Source organism: Thermothielavioides terrestris, chromosome 2 (assembly GCF_000226115.1).
Source record: "Thermothielavioides terrestris NRRL 8126 chromosome 2, complete sequence".
Lineage (NCBI taxonomy): Eukaryota > Fungi > Ascomycota > Sordariomycetes > Sordariales > Chaetomiaceae > Thermothielavioides > Thermothielavioides terrestris.
The window spans coordinates 1106877-1129341 of NC_016458.1; the positions used below are offsets into that span (position 1 = coordinate 1106877).

General features: G+C 58.8%; 5 protein-coding genes across 5 annotated transcripts; 3 read left to right on the forward strand and 2 right to left on the reverse strand.

Annotated features, from left to right (window-relative positions):
* Nucleotides 1-3329: 3329 nt before the first annotated feature.
* On the reverse strand, nt 3330-5200 carry THITE_2111773 (uncharacterized protein). The gene has a single exon (XM_003651403.1). The coding sequence runs from the start codon at nt 5008-5010 to the stop codon at nt 3586-3588; it is 1425 nt and encodes a 474-aa protein (XP_003651451.1). The 5' UTR covers nt 5011-5200; the 3' UTR covers nt 3330-3585.
* Nucleotides 5201-5671: 471 nt separating this feature from the next.
* On the reverse strand, nt 5672-7107 carry THITE_2111774 (uncharacterized protein). Its single transcript, XM_003651404.1, has 2 exons — nt 6904-7107; nt 5672-6841 (listed from the first exon to the last, which is right to left on the reverse strand). The coding sequence occupies exons 1-2, from the start codon at nt 6974-6976 to the stop codon at nt 6099-6101; spliced, it is 816 nt and encodes a 271-aa protein (XP_003651452.1). The 5' UTR covers nt 6977-7107; the 3' UTR covers nt 5672-6098.
* A 272-nt stretch (nt 7108-7379) lies between these two features.
* On the forward strand, nt 7380-9990 carry THITE_2111775 (uncharacterized protein). Its single transcript, XM_003651405.1, has 4 exons — nt 7380-7583; nt 7639-8240; nt 8313-9351; nt 9416-9990. The coding sequence occupies exons 2-4, from the start codon at nt 7658-7660 to the stop codon at nt 9771-9773; spliced, it is 1980 nt and encodes a 659-aa protein (XP_003651453.1). The 5' UTR covers nt 7380-7583; nt 7639-7657; the 3' UTR covers nt 9774-9990.
* A 1732-nt stretch (nt 9991-11722) lies between these two features.
* THITE_2127356 (uncharacterized protein) lies at nt 11723-12792 on the forward strand (the record flags this gene model as incomplete). The annotated part of the gene is made up of 3 exons (XM_003651406.1): nt 11723-11806; nt 11870-12095; nt 12242-12792. The coding sequence occupies 3 exons, from the start codon at nt 11723-11725 to the stop codon at nt 12790-12792; spliced, it is 861 nt and encodes a 286-aa protein (XP_003651454.1).
* A 5554-nt stretch (nt 12793-18346) lies between these two features.
* THITE_37279 (uncharacterized protein) lies at nt 18347-21581 on the forward strand (the record flags this gene model as incomplete). Its single annotated transcript, XM_003651407.1, has 3 exons — nt 18347-18888; nt 19026-19401; nt 19533-21581. The coding sequence occupies 3 exons, from the start codon at nt 18347-18349 to the stop codon at nt 21579-21581; spliced, it is 2967 nt and encodes a 988-aa protein (XP_003651455.1).
* Between the last annotated feature and the right edge of the window lie 884 nt (nt 21582-22465).

Below are 22465 nucleotides of genomic sequence, written 5' to 3' on the forward strand. Positions count from 1 at the left end.
TCGCAATGCACGAAAACGAACACCCAGCGCAGCTCGTTAGACGGGACTGCAGTGTGGACGCCACAGCTCTGGGGTTCCTGGACTTTGATCAGTTGGTTTCACCTTGGGTGGCTGGCGGATGGGGCGCTGGCCGCTGACGACGAAGGGCTGCTGCAAAAGAATGACTTTGTGCTTCGTACGCCTCTGCCGCGTGCTGCAGTATCACGGTTGCACAGCTGGTGCCGTTCTGGAAGCGGTCGAAGCTGGCGACGATGGTGCCGCTGCGCGTCGCAGAGGGAGGTTGACCATGGGGTAGCGAACGACGAAACGAGCGGGCTCAGATCACCTGGTGTAGTGAAGGTCCTCCGGTCACTGCCAAGAGGCGTTGCCGTTGGGGCCGGCCCGTGAGCGGCTTGGATTGAGCCCAGTGTCCAATCGCCTCGACAATCCGTGAATCGCAACAGTCCGCCCCGTTGCGTCGAGAAAATAAAGAGAGGATAATACACAGCGGAATTAGGAAAGCAAGCACGAGTTCGCGGTGGAAAAATAGAAGAGCCTCCCCGGTGCGAGTGGAGGTTGGGAAGCCGGGGGTGTGGACGTGTATTTTGCTTGCAGGCCTTCCAGGTTGTTCGGTGGGTTCTTGCAATGAATGGGTGACTCCCAGGTCGCTGCCAAGCTTCGTGTGGTGGCCGTCACTGCTGAACGTCGGGCTTTCTTGTGGCAGGTAGGAACAGGCAGAAGGCTCAGGTGGAAAGCGGGCAGCTCGGGTGGTCGTGTAAGCTGGTTCGGATACGACGTAACGGAAGGCAGGCACGTTGCGAGTGGACACCCGACACCCAAGGGAAACCCAGAAAAGGAAGCAGAGCAGACAAGCTTGCTGTTTGTTGGCATGCTTGCCTGGAATCGTTTTTGTTCTCGGCCCCGAATGTTCGAGATCCAGATCCAGGTGCACGAAGGCACAAGTGTACTGTGTACACAGTAATTTGGTGGTTACAGGCCCCACACGACCCATTCACCGCCCTGGCTTCTTTCCGATCCCTGTAACTACACTAGGTACCTACACGATTCGATGGGGATAATGGAATTCTCAGATGGGATGCCTCCCGTATCGCAAGCCCAAGGGAAAGGCCCGCTTGTGGACTCTGGATCGCTCATCTGCGGTCCGATCCAACGGGACAAGTTTTGGGCCATCCGGTTCTGAGCAATTTCCATGGTGGATCAGGGAGGGAGCGGAAAGGGATGGGAGAGGCCAGGGCCCCTTGCCCGTGACGCGCTCCGTGTGGCTTGGACGTTGAAACCCGCAGCCTACCCCAATCCGGTGACGTGGGTTGTGGGACAAAAGCAGGAAATCCAGGTAGGTCGCTCTTCGTCCCGGGCGAAGGTGTCTGCCACATCACGTACGCTTTTCAAGACTACGCGTCGCCTCCGGACGAGCTAATGATCTGACGCCCATCGACGCAAGCTTACTCCTGCATATACACGTATACTACGTAGGACCCCTCCGAACACACAGTACCAGCAGAATCAGATCCTCGCCCAGCGCTGGTGGCACCTCTACCAAGTATGTAGGTACATCCCTTGCTCTTGAACATCATACCGTGCTACTTAACGTCTCTGGTTCGCATTTCGACAAAAAAGGCCTTGGAACAGCGTTGTATTGCATACGAGGGCGAGAGGTCGGCGCGGAAGACGTTGACGAAGTACCACCACCACAGCGAAGTATTGATTCTGTGCATGAAATACCTGGTAGGTACTGTACCTGAGGTATTTGCCTGACCTCAGGTACTTCCTGTGATAGGTGACGACCTCTGGGTGGAGACATGAGAGCCCTGCTTTTCTTTGCGTTTCGACTCGTTGCGCTCATTTCCAGGGGCCGAGCCCCATGATCACATGTATGTAAATAAGGAGCCTGGGGCCCATCAGGGGGAGTTTTCTTATAACCGTCAACAACACATCGCGAACAAGTTCCTCTTCTTCCTCATGATAGCCCAATCAAGCACTTCTTTCCTTGCCCTTGTGGGGTTGTTGAGCCCATCCATGAGTTGATTCTCCATCTGCGTAGGCGTAGGGGCTTAGAGCTGTTGAGCACACACCGCAGAGTTGCTGCACACCAGGATCGCCACGAGGACCGTCTGAGCCATGCGTCTACCTGTTGAGGAGTCACTCCCCGCACCTGCTGAATCACTATGACTACGTCTGTCCAGAGGGACACGGCGTACCTTTCGGGCATACCTCACGTCCTCGCTCCTGTGTGGTGGGGGTGGGTTGGTTTGGAGGTTCTGCACCACTTCAGCAGGTAGTGTAAGGTAGTTTGATGCTCAGCAGCGCGAAATCAAAGACTCGAGTCCCAAAACTCAGGTAGTGTATTTCATCATCGATTGAGCACCATTTCAGCTTGACTGTCAAGCGTTTTTGCCTCTTGACGGATGAGGAACGGCTGTCAGGTCAGGCAACCATTGATGACCCTATAACGCTAGAACTAAGGCAATGTTCAGTGTGAACATTCCGTGTGTATGTATTCCGTACATATAATATGATTGATAGTGTACAGCTCTTCAATTCGTCCAGCTCTCAGGAACAGGAGTTTGAACCCTTGTCCAACGGGACCACGCGGGTGCGCAATACGGATGAACACCAGGCATGGCAGCAGACAGGGGGTCGGTCTTGGAAACCTGAGCTTTTCCAAGAAAATTGGGGATTAAATCGCGACGGTGTGCTTGGTTTTCCCTCCGGCTTTTCTCAGTAACAATGTATGTACAGTAGCACGGATTACTCCGTATACAGTCCGCCGAAAAACTGGCCCGAGGGTGCGCGACTCTCCTGCTTTTCAGCGCATATGCGGCGTTCAGGGGCTCTACCGTACTCGTGTATGTAGTGTAATATATAGGTACTTGTCTGGATTACGGAGTAATCTTGACTCTATGGTGTATTCCAGATTCTTGTTGAAGAATTGGTGATCGCTGTGGCACATATGCAAGGATCCGCCCGCCGCCGCAGGACAACTGCCTGCGATAAGGCCGTCGTGACGAACTACAGAGTATGCCATGCACAGATCGCACAACCTTTTGCATCCGATGTGACTGTCTTCTTCCCATGGCCCATACACTACACTACACTACGTAAGTGATCCCTCACTGAGCGAGCGCCCAAGTTGGTGGCCGTTTTCTTCCCGCATCCCGCTGATCGCATCGGGGAGCTGTGTAGTGTGCGGAATACATACGGATCGTACCTGCCCGGCCCGCGAGCTTTTCGGTCGGCTAATATCTCAGAGCAACGCAGGCAGAAGAAGGCCTGATCAATACTGCGCTGTTTCAAGGTAACAACGCCACTCCCATCTATCTGTCCAAGCCCTTCTCCGGCGGAGAGGACACCGGACCTCTGTCAGAGTGGTGTCTCTTCTCTAGCTAGAAGAATCTCCGTCAGCTTGGACCGCCCGTAAGCCAGCGGCCAGCCTTGAAGCTCGCTGTTGACGTCCGAAAAAGCGAACGTGCCGAGTATGCCGTTCAATACAGGAGTCAGTCTTATGTCAGGAAGCCGCGGTATGGCCAGCAGTACCGTTCCCAACAAAAACGGGCTGTTCTCCCAAGCAAGTAGCGTCCGTGACCTTCAAAACGCCGCCCATATCCGCCACCCAGTGACAGTAAGCTTCGTGGCGACAAAAGTGGCCGCGGCCGCAACGTAGAACATCCCCGTGACGACAATCAACGCCCAGTACGACCCCAGATCCTCCCTCAGCACCCCCTCAGCGGCGGGGATCGCGAACAAGGAAACCAGAGACGCAACCGTGTAGCAAGCGCCATAGTATCGCCCGTATTCCTGCGTCTTGCACAGCCGGCCAACCGATACGGGCACGAGGCTGACACTGCTCCCGCTGGCGCAGCCAAAGATAACGGCGAAGATGGTAATACCAGCCTTGGTGCCTCCCGCGGGCAACCAGATGCCGAAGCACGCGAGCGCCGCGATCGCCGAGAGCATGGCGCTCACGTTGAACGGGCCGATCTTGTCTGCCGACCAGCCCCCGACAACACGGCCAACTAGCGAACTCGCGTTCAGGATAGCGACGGTGTTGAACGAGTCGGCCTCGCTGAAGCCCTTGCTCAGCGCGTAGCTCGACATGTAGGACAGCGGGAGGAAGGAGGCAAACTGCGCCAGGACGACGGCGAGGACGGTCGCTGCGAAGCCCTTGGTGCGGAAGACGCGGCCATGGGGATGCGGGTTGGCGTCCCTCGCGGCGGGCAGCCGCGCGCGGATGAGGAAGTTGGCGGCGACGGTGATGGCGAAGCAGATGAGCGCGAGAGCTCGCATGGCCCACGCCCAGCCGACGCGGACGAACAGCGCCTGCAGGATGAAGGGGAACACGACGGCGCTGGCGGAGCACGCTGTGGTAGCAACGCCGGTCGCGAAGCCCCGGCGGTCCTTGAAGAAATGGCCGACCGCGGCGATGGCGGGGGTGAAGAGAAAAGCGCTCCCCAGGCTGCTGAGGATGCCGAGAGCGACGAAGAGCTGCCAATCCTCAGTGCCGATGCTGACGAACAGCAGGCTCGCGACCGAGCACACGGTGCCGGCCAAGATGAGCCACCGAGGACCGTACTTGTCGAAGAGCGGCCCGACGTAGATGCCTAGCAGGAGACTGAGGGAGGCGTAGCCGAAGATAGCGCCCGCAACGGGCCCGGGTCTCAATTGGATCTGCTGGGCGGGTGATAGATAGGCCTGGAAGGTTGCCAGGATATGCATGAAGCCGAGCGACGTGAACAGGGCGAGCCAACACCCCAAGACGACTAGCCAAGCCCGGATGCCGCCCTCGGGGTAGTGGTCCTCGAGGTTCCCGGCCTGGACGGGTCCGTCGGACGCGGAGGCCGCTTTCGATGTGCCCAATAAGGGAGCAGCGCCGCCGACAGTCGCCATAGTCTTCGTCGATTTCGCGTCGGCCTCATCGGTGCGGGCAGAGACGGGCGCAGCAGCGCGACTCGTCAACTCGTAGATTCCATCTTGCAACTCTGTCTCGGAAGACAGCACGCTGTTCTTGGGCATCGTCGGCCCGGATTACGCCTTGCGCGGCGGGACACGAGAGGGACCGATCGCTCTGGGATTGCTGGCTGTCGTGATCTTTTTCGCGCGAGCGGCGCATTGGCGACCTACGGCACGGAGGAGATGTTGGTTGAATTCCAGCCGAGAGGCGTAATAAAAGGAGCGACGAGAAACTAAAGCGGCGAGGGTGGCGCGGCGGCCACCTCAGCGTTTGAGGTCCTGTACAGAGTAGAATTATGTAAGGAGAGCCGTCATGCGCGCAATCGCACGCTGACCTATTTCCTCCAAGGCTGTGTTTTCCAGCGAGGCGAAGCCGCCCTCAAGTCCGGCGGGCTGGGGTCGCACTGCTTCAGCAGGGGGGAGCCTTTTACCGAATCGAGAAATCTAGACCCATGGCGAACCTCGTGAACCTTGGCAACGGTTTCTCCGCACCTTGGCTTCAAGAAAAGATATCAGCACCGTTCGAGACAATTGAATATGAGCTTTGGGCTACGGAGGTAATCGGTACTTAGTAGGCGCACCTCACGGTCCACCACTGGGCACCTCACGGCAGCTCGCAATGGCATCATTTTGTGGCTGAGCCGAATGGCATCCTGGGTTTAGTGTATGTTCCACTGCTGCTAGCAACTCTTCGCATTCCGGCATGTCCGACCTTCGCCCAAAAAGGGGTCGGCAAGCCAGGCAGTCCAAGTAGTTACTGTTCACTATTACACCATAGATCACCCCATACGCTCGGCACACTGGCCCAGCCTGGCCGGTCTTATCCTCCGCCTCCATGTTTCGGGATGCCCCTACCGCGGTCCTACGGAAAAGGTTAACTGCGATCATGTATAAGTTGTGCCCACAGACACCCAAACTGGACACAGTATCGTAGCTCCCACCGCCGCAACGACCTCTCGCCGTTTGACTACTCGCCTTGTGCCGCGTCGTGCCAGCCTCACTGCCTGCTGGCGTCCGCATGCAAACGATATACGCCATGCACTGGAAGGCCAACAGAAGGCATGAATGAGAGCCGCAACACCGTGGCACGGTCGTAACACAACCTGGCCTCTCGTCCATAGATTTGGCGAACTGAGAGTCGGGAACCTCGCTCAGCCCTCTTCCTCTTCAACTTCTTCCATGGTCACCCCGCGCGGACCGGTCTCTCGGCGAGGCTGTACCTGGTTTTCTTGCTGTCGTATCCTCTCGGGGGCCGGTAGATATCCCTCTTTCTCCAGCTGGTCCGCCTCCTCGGGCTCTAAGAGGCCCGCCTTCCCCTTGCCCTTCTCGATCTTCATTCGCACGGCAGTCGGAACGAAGGCGCTCACGGCCTCCTTCCGCAGATCTCTGAGAACGGGCTGGGCCTCGTAGACTGTCTTGGATTCGATGACAGGGGCAGCAGGCTTCTGCGACGCTTGCGATTGTTCGGCTTCTGGCGCTCGTTCCGCATTTCTCTTCGCCCTCCGCTTCGCGTACCACTCGTCCAAGATTTCTTTGGGAATCGGCGGCGGCGTGTCCCGTGGCATGGGAATGCTCCTGACGTCCTCGGGCACGTCGCTGTCGCTGCTGGACGCATCTTCAGCATCACGCCTGCGCTTCCCCAGCACGCCGTCGCCGCGCTGTCCTTCCCTCGGCGGGCCGTGTCCAAACTGTGGGGCCTTATCGCCCAGCGCTTCTCTTGCCTTCTTGACCGCCTTCAGATCCTTCTCGAGAGCTTCCAGTGCCTGCTCCTCGTGTGCCGTGAGCTTGCCTCCGCCCTCCTTTATGGCCTTGAGGTCATCGATCTGCTGCTGTATCCTGGCCGGGTTGCGCTTGGCGAGCTTTTCGTTCCTGCGAGCCTGCTTTTCTGCCTTGCCTGTGGGCGCAAATGGTCAGTATGCATAACGAGAAGCAGCTCAGAGATGGTACGGCAGGCACCTTTTTTGATGGCCTTTGCCTTTTCCGCCTTGCGGAGGGCTTGCACTGGATTGTAATTCCGTTCTTTTGGCATCGCGGGCGATTAGTTGCAGAAAACTGGTTTGATTCCTTCCGGTTGGAAAGGCGGTCCAAGTGGCGCTTGTCGAGACCGTGAGCAGCCTGATCTCCAGTGTATATCTGTGTCGCACGGGGGCGGCGTTGTGCTTCCTCGGGCCTTTCCCAAACTGTTCGAAGGCGGTCATGCCTTTAGGTCGGTGGAGCCATCAGGCTTGGCACCAGCCCTGCCAGCGCTTGCGCCTGAAATCCCACCAGGGTTGGTCGCGCCAAGCTTTCCGTCGACAGCGCCGTGTGGCTCCGCGGGTTCGCCGCACAGACCCTGCCCCACATTTCAGCTGGTTCCCCGTTGGGTTGTCCAGGTTGCTCCCGCAACCCTGCATGTTGATGTTCCCTTACTTACCCCGCCAATCGCCCTACACGGCCAAATCGATTGGGCAGCTGGGGCAAGACCACTGGCGCGTCGCGCTGTTCATTTAAGCTCGCATTCAACATTGGCGCGGTCCTCTCTCGCCCTGCAGCTTGTTTGAGACTGTTTTTCAAACCCTCTCTGCATTTTATCGTGTTGCTGGCGCAGCATTCCCATTTATTCCCACGAGCCTGCTGCGGGCTCATGCGGGGCGCGAGTTAGTGACATGCGCACTCCATCCTGCTTTTGCTTTCTCTAAACCCCGCGCGCAGATCGCTCAGCTCGGACATCATGGCGAGTTTTATGGCCAATCTGTTCCCTGGCGGGAAGCAGGATAAGACCGACGTGCGCCCCTCCACACCGACTCGGAACAACTTCATCACCCCTGCCACCACTCCACAGGGCAGCCCCAGCAAGAAGACGGTTCCTCCCGGTGCCAATGAACTCCCAGCCGCTTTCCAGGGCATGAACATCAAAGCGGCTCCCAGCGCCTTCGATACTCCGGTGAAGCTGAGCCGGCCCCAAAGCGTTGTCGCGCCGCTGTCCCCCGGGAAGAGCAATTTGCAGAACCTCGATGAAGGCCCCTCAGCGGTTGACGACAGCGTTATCCGCAAAGGCATTGTCCGCACTGGAAGCCCCGTGCGGAACCAGGGTCAGGAAAACACGCCTCCGGTGCTGCCGCGGGATCCGTTCGCCGAGCCGACCTATCAGCCCAGCCATGCCGCCATCTCGCGCCAAGAGCTGTATCAACAACATAGAGACCGGCCGTCGCCAACCGTCAAGCGATTCAACACAACTCGGGGCCTCAGCGCTGAGGAACGCGAGATACTGCAGAGGCCCAGCGTCAAGCGACTGGTCAATGTCACCCAGCTCTGTAAGTTCTCGATGACTGGATGTTATGCCGCTGTAGTGGGCGTACCTGGGCCAACGCTGACCCCCTGGTGAGACTTCCTCGATTACTACTTCGACCTTCTCACCTATGTCAGCGCGAGGCAGAATCGCCTCAACGCGTTCAAGGCGGAGTATCCGCCGCCCCCGGAGACGGACCAGGAGACCTATGACCAGATGTGGTCAAAGTACACTGGCCGAGAGCGCGCCAATCTCCGCAAGAGACGGGTGAGGCTGCGGCACGCTGATTTCCAGATTCTGACACAGGTCGGCCAAGGCGGCTACGGCCAGGTCTTCCTCGCGCAGAAGAAGGATACCAAGGAGGTGTGCGCGCTGAAGGTCATGAGCAAGAAGCTGCTGTTCAAGCTGGACGAGGTCCGGCACGTCCTGACCGAACGGGACATTCTCACGACGGCCAAGAGCGACTGGCTGGTCCGCCTTCTGTACTCATTCCAGGACGACAAGAATATCTATCTTGCCATGGAGTATGTACCGGGCGGCGACTTCCGCACGCTGCTCAACAACACGGGTGTGCTGTCCAACCGGCACGCGCGCTTCTACATCGCCGAGATGTTCTGTGCCGTCGACGCCCTGCATCAGCTGGGCTACATCCACCGCGACCTGAAGCCGGAAAACTTCCTTGTCGACTCGACCGGTCACGTCAAGCTTACCGACTTTGGCCTGGCGGCTGGCTTCCTGGCTCCTTCTAAGATTGAGTCGATGAGGATCCGGCTGGAGCAGGCGTCCGCGACGTCAGTCCCGTTCGGCAAGCCGATGGATCAGCGGACGATTGCCGAGCGCCGGGAGGGCTACCGCACCATGCGGGAGAGGGACGTGAACTACGCCAAGTCCATCGTGGGCTCGCCGGATTACATGGCCCCGGAGGTGCTGAGGGGCGAGGAGTACGATTTCACGGTCGACTACTGGAGCCTGGGCTGCATGCTCTTCGAGGCCTTGACGGGCTTTCCTCCCTTTGCAGGGGCGACCGCTGATGAGACGTGGCGAAACTTGAACCACTGGCGAGAGGTGCTCAAGCGGCCGGTGTGGGAAGACCCGAACTACTTCTTGAGCAACCGGACCTGGAACTTCATCACAACGTAAGCTGCCGCGCGGCCGCGTCCGAATGGTTGGTTGGGGTGAACCGCAGGCTGACGAACGCAGTTGTATCAACTCGAGGTCTAAGAGATTCTCGAACATCAAGGATATCTACGACCATCAGTATTTTGCCGAGGTCGACTGGCCCGTGCTGCGCGAAACCAAACCGCCCTTTGTTCCCGAGCTGGATTCGGAAACCGACGCGGGCTACTTCGACGACTTCAGCAACGAAGCAGACATGGCCAAGTACAAGGAGGTGCACGAGAAGCAACAGGCGCTCGAAAACATGGCGGATCGCGAAGAGGAGATGAGGAAGAGCCTGTTTGTCGGGTTTACCTTCCGGCACCGCAAACCGGCCACCGATGAGGGCACCCCGCGGAAGCCGATTCCATTCGAGGAGAACGCCTTCGGCACTATGCTGTAGTGCCAGCAGCGGCGGGCCAAGTCCCTATACCCGCGATCCGAGAAGCCCCGGGGCTCGCGGTAGTGACGGGAGTTGCATGCCGAGCGGTTTCTTCAGGAGTTTTGGGGTAGTATGAAGGGGCGGAACATTTTGACGGCATAGCGAGGGGGGTAATGAATGACACGGATGGGTAACGGCGACGGTCCGAAAGGTCAGCTTCAGATCCCCCTTTTTCTTCCCGCATTTCCTTCACGTCATTTTCGGCTATCACGCCGACAACTCGTCGGCCGTGTTTTGCATTGCTTCTCTCGAGTATCATGGAGTTTTCAGTGTGCGGACAGGAAAGGATAGGATAGATGGCCACGTGGTTTCGGTGACCGTTGGGGCCATACCGATCGTAGGCGTTTTTGTTGGGCTGCATGGAGTGTAGAACAGTTGTATCAGGCTATCGATCGTCAGTTTTCATTAACAAATTGAGCTTCGTCGCAGAGACGCGTCAACTGAGACAAGATCATCTCGGTGGAACGAAACGCTGACTTGCTAGGAGATTGGGCCAACAGCGTGCTGCATGGGAGGAACGCTCCTGTACACAAGTAAGAGCAAGTAACTATCCTGAGCGTCGTCATCAAGGTTGCACAGGCCGCAAAGCTAAGCCGGCGGTGTGATGGATCACAGGCTCAGCATTGACAAGACATCCTCGACTGAGCAATTCGAATTTTCCAAAAATGAAATGACACTGCCCAGTAGAATGACGAGATCTAATCTTATCGATCAACGCTGGCTCTGAGATGCGCCTTGTGGGTTTCTCAGGTCCACTTCGGAATAGTGTAACGTTGAATGCCCACCAATGCCAGCCCTACCAGAGCAGCGTAGGAAACTCTCCGCAGCCCGTGTTTCCATGACGCATCTCCGCGAAGGGTAGCGCGACGCCGCCGACGTCGTGCAGCACTCGATAGACAATGGAAGTCCAAGTCAGAAGCGTCAAGGAGACACAACCCGGCCGACAAGGACCCCGGTGAAGCTGTGAAGGCACAGTGGGGCGATGCCCAAACTGGCCTAAAAGGTGGAACCTGGGCGATCCCCCAGGCTGGCTGTGGTTGGGCTGTCGGACATTCCCCAACTCGCCGCACCCGAACATCTGGGGAGAGACAAGACTTGCGTACTCCAGGACGGGCTGCAAAAAAGGAGAGTCCGTTCAGCATGGCCCTGAGACCCGTAACTGACTCCCTTGCCATTTCTGCCTGAGCTGTACAATGGCCGGTTTGCGTCAGCCCCGCGACCGGGTCGACTTTCCCCAGCCTTCGGTCCCGAGATGCTGGGCGCAGCGGCACGCAGCGGCACGGAGACGGTTTTGAGAGGCGACACATCAGTGGCTCACCTACGTTCTTCCCCGCCGCGCTCGGCTTCTCGGCTGCTAGACAGGCTGTCTTACGCGGCTGCTTCAGAATCGCTCGCAGCAGCTGGACGGCGTCGTGTGCTTCCCTGCGGTGCCACCACCGAAGGGGGTCTAGTGACTATTGATGACCCGGGCCGGCAACGCCTCCGCGCAGAAAGGAGGACTTTCGGGATTCAAGGCCGCGCGGCAGCGGCACGGTGGCGCTCACAGCGCGCACGCCGGAACCTCTTGGAGGTCACCTCCTTCGCCAGAGATGTTCCGGTCCCATGGAATGGAGTTTGGGGCCAAACTTACGTAGCGTCCGTATGCTTGCTATGTCAGGACAAATGTATGCTATGAGTGGAGGGCCGAGCCAAAGTGTAGCGTCCAGGGTACAGAGTCAACACAGCCGTGGCAGAGCCCTCTGCAGCGAAACCCTGGACCAACGGCCGTTGACGTCTCTCAGCTTCGTCATCGTCCGAAACATCCGCGGATACCTGCCTATATATAATGCTCCCTTAACGCTCCCAGGTTTTTCCCAAGCACTTCTCTGCACACATTCTCACTCATCTTCAATACTTCATCTCCATCAGCCATGAAGATCTCGACCATATCCTCCTTCCTTGGTGCCACTGCGGTCGCCCATGCTCAGTGGTGGGCTGGGGCTCCGGACTGCGCTGTTCGTGGACCCATTGCTCCCCGCGTTCCACCCGCTCCAAGATGCTGACCTCCATCATCACAGCACGAGTGTTTCTCATCGTGGTGGTCGTCGTCCTCCGCCTGGCCCGCGCCCACCAGTTACTGCTCCGCGACCCAGGGCGCCTCCGTCTCGAGCTGCATCAGCTCGGCCTGCCAGGCGACGCCGACGGCCCTGACGTCGTACAGCTCTCTGTCGTCCTCCCTCTGCTCCCAGTGGTCCTCGTGCAGCGCGGCCGGATCCACCGGCGTGTACACCGTCTCTGTTCCAGGTTTGTCTAAACCCGACAACCACGCTTCAGCACACCCATCCGCCCGGCCTCTTCCCCCCACCTCACCCGCTCTTTTGCCTCCCTAGACTGCTGCCTCTCATTCACAGAAAAACAAAAAAAGCTAACAATTACGCCCCCTCTCCAAGCGTACACCGGCAACTGGAACGGCCCAGCCGGGGGCCGCCCCGGCGGCGGCGGAGGCGGCCCGTGGCGCGGCGGCGGCGGCGGACCGGCCAGCGCGGTCCAGTCGGCCTGGAGCCAGTGGACGCGCACCTGGACGGGCGGCACCTACACGGTGACGGGCTGCGAGTGGAACGGCAACCCGTGGGCGGGCGGGCCCGGCGGCTGCGGGCCCGGCGGCGCGGCCGGCTCGCCGTGGGGGCCCTGGGGCAGCGGCTGGACCTGGACGACGGTCACGCAGACCGTCACCCAGGTCGTCACGATCACGAGCAGCGACGGGGCCACCGCGCTGTCCACCTCCGTCGGCCTGGCCGCCGTCGCGCAGGCCGTCAGCGGCGATGTCACCAGCACGAGCGTGATCGGGCCGGCGGGCACGGCGGCCGGGTCCGGGAACGGCGGTGGCGCGAGCGCCACCGCGGGCTCGACGGGGGATGCACCGGGCAGGGATGAGGCTCTCCGGGTGAAGGTGATGGGTGCCGTGTTGGGCGGTGTGGTGGCCGTTGCTGCGCTGCTCTGATCTGCTGCGTTGGAGCGAGCCAGATTGCGGTCGTTTACTTTTGATGGCTTTGTGCATGGTCGGGGAGTGACAAGGGGCTGGTGCTATGTCGGACATCTGGTGCTTTGCTTGACTCTGATTTTGCGAGACTCTGCTTCGATCGTTTCTGGAAGCCTCTCTGACTTGGGAACTTCAGCGCCCCGTCTCCGCATTCGTCATGGGCTCTTGAAGTCCAAGCTGGAAGCTCTTGAAGTTGAAGTTGGGGCCTCTTGAAGGATGTAGGAATGATGATGGGAAGGCGAAGAGGATGCTGAATGATACATGGCTGAACATGATAGCAATAGATTGGAAGCATTCCCTCCGTATGACGCCCCCGGTGAAGGGGATGAGTCGAGATAGTCGGGAAGATGTCTGCAGCGGGATGTAAGTCTTGTGTTGACCGCGGATAGTGTCGTTGCCGACACAGGCCGCCCAGTCGAGCAGTTTCGGGGGAGCCATGCCATTCGGCTGGGCCCATGTCTCTGGCCGTCCTATCCAGCTCCTTGCTAATTCATCTCGTGGGAGGTGCGACGTGATGAGCGGCTTTGAGCGCCAGCTAAGAGAACAGTCTGCGGCGGATTCCTCGACTGTTGTAATGTGTTGAGCATGGCGAGTACATGCTTCAGGGGTAGTGTGCTGTCTCAGCAGTTTAGATCCTCGGTCGAGAGGTTTATTCCCATGTGAATGCTCATGTATCCATGGAATGGAGAGAGTCTAGCAAAGGGGTAGGGGGTGAAAAAGGAAAGGAGAGTGGGAAGGAAAGCGAGAGTCATGGGTCGACCAGCTCAGCCGGCGAGTAACGAGCTGCACGCTCCCTTAGTTATCGAGCGGCGCCAGGATGCTCCAGCTTCTCATTGTTGATTTTCACTGCAACACAGCTTGTGGCTGGCGGTGCCATTGACAGAATGGATGCCCTCCTCGGGTATCATCCTCGACAAGCAATTTTGGCAACCGAGCTGGCCTAGTATGAGGGGACCATGCTCGCCACGGGATCCCAAGCTTGTTCGCACATGAACTGGATAGAGGATTGGACAAGTTGCTGTCGCTATGCAGCACTGTCTCATAAGACTGCCGAGAGGTTCCTTGCATCTTGTACACGGCTGCCAGGCGTGCGTGCTCTGCAGGAGACAATGTACCACCACTCCGTCACCTCTGACATCGCAACCGACCAGGCACGCAGCCACGATTTGAGAAGCACAGCCGTTCTCGGCCACAGGATGAGCACAAAATAGCCTTCGATGTTTTGAGCCGCCGTCATACCGTCTTGCACATGTGCTAAATGGTTCCAGCCGAGCGCGCGTTCCCGCCGCCAAGACGTAAGATGATGTTCCCAAGGGCTCTTCGTGCGGGATGGAAGGAAAGCACGAGACGCCGTCCATGAAGTTTGTGCACGTGAACACGGGGTTTGAGCGTGGATCAGTGGGGGAGTGTCTCTCTCCTTCGCCGAGTGTAGTGTACCCGTGTACTGCGTATCGTTCGAGCTCGTCAGATATTGTGATTTGATCCTGACTGGACGGGTCGTTGGCTGCTATCACCGCGGGCGATAAGGGGGGAGGAGGAAAATGGCTCTCGATCTGCTGTTGAACGGGTATAAAGGCTTGCAGAGGATCCCATCTTGCCCTGCACACCATGCATCCTGGCCCGTCGGACACTCAGCTGGCACTGCAACGCTCAGCGGGTTTCATGCATTTGCCAACGGACACCTGCTCCCGAGTCGTTCCAGCTCTTCCATCCCGGACATTTTTACTTTGCACAAAGGAGCAACCATCCATGTAGGGTTAGGGTTGAAACTCGAGGTTCATGTTGAATGATTGGTCATCAGGCGAGCAATCGATTGATATCAGACTTGTCAACATGGAGGCGGGGGCACTGGATAACCCCCACGCATTGTCCCGCCTGCTGCCGCATGGGCTGGGTTGGCAATCAAACCCCACACCGCCCCCGGGCTCTCATTGGGCATTCGAGGAACCAGGAAGTGGTGAGCGGACAGATCAGATTCGCGGTCCCTTGTGAGCGGCGAGGAGGACAAGAGCTGGAAGGTTACTGTTCTCGGGAGGAGAGACTGGCGAGAGTGTGGGTCGCAGTTAACCTGAGTTACTGCGTAATGCGTGCATGGTTCCGCTGGGGAGGCATCTCTCCGTCTTCCCGTCCCAGGTCGCGTGTCGGGGTATTGCATGTGATGGCAGCGGGCCTTGCCCTCCGCCAAGCTCGTATGAGTTTTGCAGGGAAGCACTTGCCTTCTCAGACCTCAGTCCTGATAGGGATATGGCTTCCGAGCCAGACACTGTCCAGTAACTAGCATGAGAGCCAGGGTCCAGCAGCGAAATCGGATGACCGACCCGGAGAGGGAAGGAAAGAGGCCAGTCGTGAGCGGCTGTTGAGCCCTTCCACGGGCCGATTCCGGGGACGGACGAAGATTGAAACAATCCTTCTGCGATCTAGAGGCGGCAGCTGCACCACCACCCGCGAGCGGCCGCACGGAAGGCTGCAAAGCAAAGCCTGTTCCGGTTGCTGCCGACAGTGGTCCTCGGTAGGGGCTAGTGTAAATTGGAAGGGCACGGTGGAGAGGTTGCGGGATTGGAAAGGCCCGCTAATTGTGTGGTAGTGCTCCACGTCGGAATACTGCCAGCGAGAGCCATACACACAGTCACAGTAATGTGAGCATTGTTCCTGGAACGGACGTGAGCGCCACAGATAATAGGTGCTGGATGTCTCAGCAATAGACTGTCGTCCAGACCTTCACGGTTGTTTCCAGAGCCAGGCGGGTTGAGGGTTGAGACCGCCTTTTTGTTCTTCCCTGTGACTCGTGTGGAGAACCAAGGCGAGACCCAAGTGGGCCCAAGCACGTGGCTGTTAACTGCCCTAGGTAACGTCCTTCGCGTTAGCTTCGGTCGAGCAGCATCACTTTCGGCACACGTATAAGGCCATCACCTTTGAAGAATGATCGCAAAAAGCGAGCCGAGCACAGTGGGCAAAGAAGTCAGCGAGTCTCATTGGTGCTAGTCTCATTAGTTCATTGTGAACTGTGGATTTTGAATGGGCTGACTCGCTGAGGTGGGGGTCGCCTGTGAGCCCTCCCACTTCTTCGATTCCTGGTTGGCAAGTACCTGGTACTTCACACCCTGGTCATCCGGCCCCCTTGCCAACCTCTGCAGGAAGCTGGGTCTGAGCGAACTTCAAACCACCCCATCATCTTGAGACGAGGGTATGATTGAGTGTCAAGGCAATTTTCAGTTGACTTTCGAGACCAGCGAAATCCTAGGGCCGAGACCTTCCCACGCTCGCGGTGCCACGAGTGCTGCTCCCCGCGCGCCTCAGAGAGGGTTCGCCAGCGCCAGCATGCATGTTACGGAACACCACGACGCGGTGAGATCAACTTAGCTGCCAACCAGCAGCCTGCCAGCTAACCGCCCCTAGTTGCGAGCTTGGATAGAATCGAAGACTGCCTGGTGTTTTGCTCAAGCTGGTTACTCGCTCCGCCACCTCTCCCTTGGTTTCGACCGCTCCCGCGCAAGCTCTGGTGTCTTGACGATCTCCTGCTCCCCACGCCCGGCCGGGGCCCGATGCCCGTTCAGGTTGCCTGCCGCAGACAGCCGCGCGGGATGGCGGTCTCGATGCGCTCTCAGGACACCGTTCCTCATAGCCTCGGGTCTCCTGGAAGGCTGCGGCTAGGGTTCTCGCTCAAGGGCCCGGTGCCGCCTGCAGCAACGTTAGCGGAGTTATTGCCTACCGTGTAGTGTAGATCCGCCTGGAATGCCCTGGTACACTACCCGGGCCAGAATGCTGCCCATTCCATCTGCAACACGCTACCTGGCGCGGAGGTACAGCCTATGTCAACTCCAGCCCTCCTGTGGCCGTGGACACATCTCTCTCCTCATCAGTCGAGGGACACCCGGGCAATTCAACTCAGCTCGCCCTCCGCAACCTACACAGCCCACATGCCCTACCTACCGCGCTGTGTGATGCAATGCGCTGCCTCCTTGGTAAAGCACGGCTTCACAGCGGTGGAGGTGCCAGAATGTATGTCAGGTTGTGTACTACATATTCGGTAACGTTAACGTGAGTGCGACACATCCATCATCCATTTTGGGAGCAAAGCGTGGGGCTGTCGCCGCCAACGATCCCCCCATCCCACCCCCGGCGGCCCGGGCTGCATCGGGGCTGACCATGTGGGGCAAGTACCCGCGACTTCGGCCGGTTAGCGACCCACGCACACCAAACCACATGGTGGCGGCACAAAGATGAGCTTTCCATCGATCCAGCCAGGCTGAGTTTGAGTGTCTCGATGAGACCAACACAGACGTAGCGGCTTCTGTAAACTTGGGATGTCCAAACGGACCCGAACCTTGGCGAAAGTAGGTCTTTGCAGAGACCGACGAAACGTTTCCTTGATGAGACTTCAGTTCGGCGGATCCCCTCGAGATCTGGACTTGCATTCTTTTGTTGATACTTCGAGTCGAGTTCCGGACACAAGGACAAGAGGATGCAAGGCATCGGCAGGTAGCGTACTGAAAGACCAAGAACGTGAACGTTGACACCACTAACCACACAGTACCATGAGAGGCCAGCGAGCTTGTGGGCGCCGACAGATCCTTCCACCGCTCGCCTTCTCTTCCATAGGTAGGGTCCTCCTGCCGGGCTTATTCCCGAGTGGGATGGTTCCTGCGTGCCGCCACCGCGAAGTGGAGGAGCTGCTTGGCACTCACTAACACTTAACTATCAGAAACCTCGCTTGGCTGGTTGCTTGAGAGCGAATCCGGTAACTAACCAAACGGAGGTATTCCGTAATCTCTGGGCCGTGGTTGGTGAATTGGTTCATCTCTGTTCTGACGTAGTATCACAACGGGAACACTGTACTGTATGTACGTATTGGAGGCGCACTCCGTCGTCAGCGCCCACAAGGACACAGCCGTTTCGTGTCCCTTGACTCCTGCAGCCCTCTGACCGAGTTTTGGCGGGGTCAAGTTGTCAGCAACAGGGAGTAGGCCACAGGCATCTAGCGCTAACTGATGTTAACTACCTTGGTTACCTATCCTCGGGCGGAGAATGTGAATCCTTGCCGGCTGGTTCTTCCCCTCTCTGCATTTCACTTAGCATACTTGAATTTGCAGGAAACGTAAAAGCAGAAATAAGCGTTCCCGCATTGCGAAGGTTGCGTTAGCTGGGTTCCGAGCCAAGCTGCGAGTTTGTCGCCACGGGCACTCCACTGCACACTGCAATTGAGCAGCTCACACCTGGGCCCCTACCATCTGGCACTGTGCCCTGGCAAGTCTGGCCCTGCTTCGGCCCGGCCCTGTGCCCACCCACAAGTTTGAGCAGCGGTCCCTCTGGGCCCCTCGCAACCCGCCTGAACGCACCAGGGGCCTGTGCTGCCACCCGGGAGACCGAGCGAGCGTGGGGAAAGTCCAAAAACCGAGAAGCAGCGGATCGAGGACAACACCTCTCACCCCCCATCCTTTGCTCAGTGTCCCCTCCGTCCAGAAAGCACTGGGCTGTGTTTCGGCGGCGTGTTCCTCCTCCATTGCAGTGCACCGCAATGGCAGCGAGCACGACGACGAATTCCTTCGCGGCGTCAAGTCCGCTGGCTCCCATGCACCCGACCATGACTGAGCACGACTTCCGCTTTCCTCGCAGGCCAGCCGACGCCGCCGCGACCGGCAGCCGGAAACCCGACCGATTCGACCACGGTCGCTCGCCCGTTGCCGGTGCCAAGACAATGCCGCCGTCAACGACAGCGACCGCAGCGACAGCAGCAGCAGCGACGGCGGCGGCCGCCGCGGCAAGGCCCAGCAGTTTGCGTGCCGCCGAGTTCCATCACAACCATCGCCCGCCGCTGACTCATGGCGGTGCCCACCCGGACTTGCTGCGCGCCGCCGCCTTCCCGCCGTTCCAGCAGATCGTCGCGCGCGAGACCCAGAACCTGGAGGAGATGCAGAAGCGTGACCCGCTGGCCATCCAGGTCTGGCGGTTCTACGCGAAGACCAAGCTGCTCCTCCCGGCCCAGGAGCGCATGGAGAACCTGACGTGGCGGATGATGCACCTCAAATTGCATGGCGCCCGAGCGGCCAACGCGCTGAAGTAGGTCGTTCGTTCTTTCGCCAGCCTTTTTGTCGCATTTCTTTTGCAGTTCTTTTTCGCCCTTGCGCGGTTTGGCTGTTTTGGAGGGATTGAAGAGGGGAGAGAAGACATCCTGCTGACTCTGTGGGCCGACGAAGAGCCAACCGTGCCCCTGGCGTGTCTGCCAATGCCCCAAGCGGCATTGCGCAATTGCGCCAGTCTTCGGATCATCCCCCGCTGCCGACGGACCCCATGAACCTCGACGACTTCATCAACAACGACAGCGTAGGAACCCCGGCCGGCCTGGCGCTGACCCCGACGCCAGAAACCATGCGGCGAGCCGAACACAAGTCGGCTCACACCACCCCGTCGGCCATTCCCATCAACAGCAAGCCCCGCAAGGAACCCTCCTCGCAGCTTCTGATCCCCCAGTCGGTGCCCGTTGCCGCCCACCAGAGAGTCCAGGAGGAGTTCGGCTACGTTCCCCGACACCCGCGCAAAACCAGCATCGATGAGACCGGCCAACGTGTAAGTGTGCCCCCCTTTGCTCCCCAAGCAAGCTCACCCCGAATGGCTTTGTTGTGTCGGTTTCTCTCTCGCGCGTTGCCACCAGGGGCGCGCTCCTCAGCTTGTGATGGCGTTCTGATCTTGCTTGCATCCGCCAGAACCGGAAACGCCCGGCCGATTTCTCCCCACACGTTCCCGCGGTCACTGCCGGCCTTGCCAGCAATGGGCTCGAAGCCGATGCGGATCTTAACGAGTACTCACTCGACCACTTACATCCGGCCGGCACCATGTCGCAGCCGCCCAATCACGCGGGGATCCCCTTCCCACTCGACACCTTCCGCTTGGACAACGATCCCATCATAACCTCTGCCGGACCCTTCCAGCAGCACTTCTCCTTCTCCCCGGCTAGTTCGCCATTAGTTACCCACGATCCGTTCTCCGCGATGTACAACGGCCCATCGATGCCTGCTGGCTCCTTGGGTGCAAACTATTACTCTCCTCCCGGCTCCGCCTATCAGTCCGCCGTCTCGACTCCCCACCCCTTGGGCGATGGCGATGGCTTTTATTTTGGATCCATGGACGTGCGCCATGCGCGCCAACAGCCCTACCGGACTGCCCATCCTGGCATGGGCAGTGCCCTCGGTCACCAGCTTGCGTACGGGCCCGGCAGCAACATGATGTATCCTAGTGTCGGCGCTGCCTCAGAACCCGCGTCCGCATTCACTGCACCGAGCTCTTTCGGTCACATTGACCCTGCCCAAGTCTTCCAGCAGGAGCAGCTCGGCCGTTCTTCTACCGCCAGCCTCGGGAAGGATCATATGTTTTCGTTCGGCGCCGACTCAGATGACGAGGACGGAGGCGCTTTTGCCGATCGCAACCTCCCGATCTCCCAGGACTTTGCTTCTCAAGGCATGGAGGATGGTGGGTTTGACAGTTCGTCGCTGCAGTGGGATCCGTGTCTTCCGGGCAACTTCAGCACGCAGGCGGCCAGATATCCTGCCGGTCCTCCTCGGAAGCAGGTGACCATAGGCGGCACCACGACCGATTATGTAGACGCGGCCGGCAACTGGGAAGGAGGGAGCTTGAACAGATCGCACTCGCAATCCTTCCGTGTCACGAACGGGCGCATCGGCAAGGTACCAAGGACGGCGTCTACTCCTGGGTTGGCAAGCCGGGGTAATCCGTCCGACAGGCTGGCCCAGTCGACTCCGAACTCTCCGCCTGCCGAGCCCAAGGCTGCGTCGGGCCTTTCATCCGTTAACACCAGTCGACCGTCGTCCCCTCCGCCGGTGTCGAGACACGGATCAACCACCAATCTGCAAGGGGTAGGAGCCAAGCAGGGCGACAACAACAACAACAACAGCAATAACAACAACAACACGAACTCCAGCACACCGACGACATGTACGAACTGCTTTACTCAGACAACACCATTGTGGCGCCGGAACCCCGAGGGTCAACCTCTTTGCAACGCCTGCGGCCTCTTCCTCAAGCTGCATGGAGTGGTCAGGCCTCTGAGCTTGAAGACCGATGTCATCAAGAAGCGGAACCGCGGCTCCGGAACGGGCCTCGGTGTTGGCGGCACCAGCACTCGATCCAGGAAGAACGCCGGTTCCAGCGGCTCGGGAACGGCGACGAAGAAGAATTCTGCATTATCTACATCCGCCAGCGCTAACCCTCCTCAGACACGAGCGAGCACGCCGCCGGCAGGGCTGAGCAAAGCTGGCGGCGCTACTGGCAGCGGAAGCCCAGCGAGCGGTTCCGCATCGGCTGGGAATAACACGACCGGAAGCACGCCAGGATCCTACCATGGCAACGCTGGGTCGTCCAGCGGCGTAGTCGGTGGCAAGGGAGTCGTTCCGATTGCTGCCGCACCGCCAAAGAGTGCACCGGGGCCCGGCGCCGCCTCCCAACCGCGGCCTCCGGCAGTTTCCTCGAAGCGTCAACGACGCCACAGCAAGAGCGTGACAGTAGAGCAGTCCCCGAGCAATATGGACATCGACAGCCCGGAGAGCTCGACGGGATCCAACGAGGCGGCGGCGACGACGCGGCCGCTGGGTTCTAGCTCCGCGATTTCCTCCTTGCAGCCAAGCAGCAGCAGTCTCGGCCTCTCCAGCGCCTTTGGTTCCCTGTCTCGACCGCTGGCTGGACCGGGAAGTCAGCATACGGGCCCGCAAGAGTGGGAGTGGTTGACCATGAGTCTTTGAGGAGGATATCTATCCTCTTTCTCGGCGAGACAGACTACAACGCCGAATCGGTCGAGATGAAGCCTGTCGAAGAGCACATCATGACAGGCTGTTTCATGGAAGCAGCAGTTCCCGCCGTCTTTGGCTCGTTTGTAGGGCCAGGAGCGCTGGAGATCTAGGAGATCTGTTCATGGAATGCCCGAGAGGCTTCGAACGTGGTATATTCGAAAGACGAGGGGGCGTTGTTGATACCGCACATTTCGATGCTCGCTTTGGTGGGATGGAAGCCGATTTTTTCTTGATGGCATGAGCGTTGACCGCCTGAGCATACACAAAAGGCGGTCGTTTGTCTTTGACCGGGAGACAGTTATTGTTCACGCACGTTCGCTGGTACATGGGAGGGAGAAGAGATCATCAAACTGGATGACGCCCTATCCCACGGCGAGATGGTCGAGTTATCTCTTTTCCTACTAACTTCTTCCCCCTCTCTTTCTCAAGGTCTTGTAACCTTGTACCTTTTTCTCTTGAGACCAGGGGCCGGGGATGGACGGGGTGGATGGGCACAATTTAGATGGAACGGACGGTGGCTGAGTAGACGACTGGAATACGGATACCCTTCCTTACCGTACTTACTTACACTTGCTGGGGTCTTCCTAAAGAGGTCGTGGGATGAGGCAGGGTGCGGGTGCGGGTGCGGCTGTTGCCGTCGCCGCGGGGCCGTTACAGAGTTTTTTATGGATTGATCAGGTTGGTTTGGGAGCGGAGGGCGTTTAGTGCTTGGTTGGGGAAGGGGTAGATACGGCAATGGGATATCGCTTTGATGCTTTCTGCTTCTGACAGCATGGCTTGACAGCCGGGATTGGATGAATTGTGGGCGCAGGATAGGGGCGTTCTTTGGCCGTGAT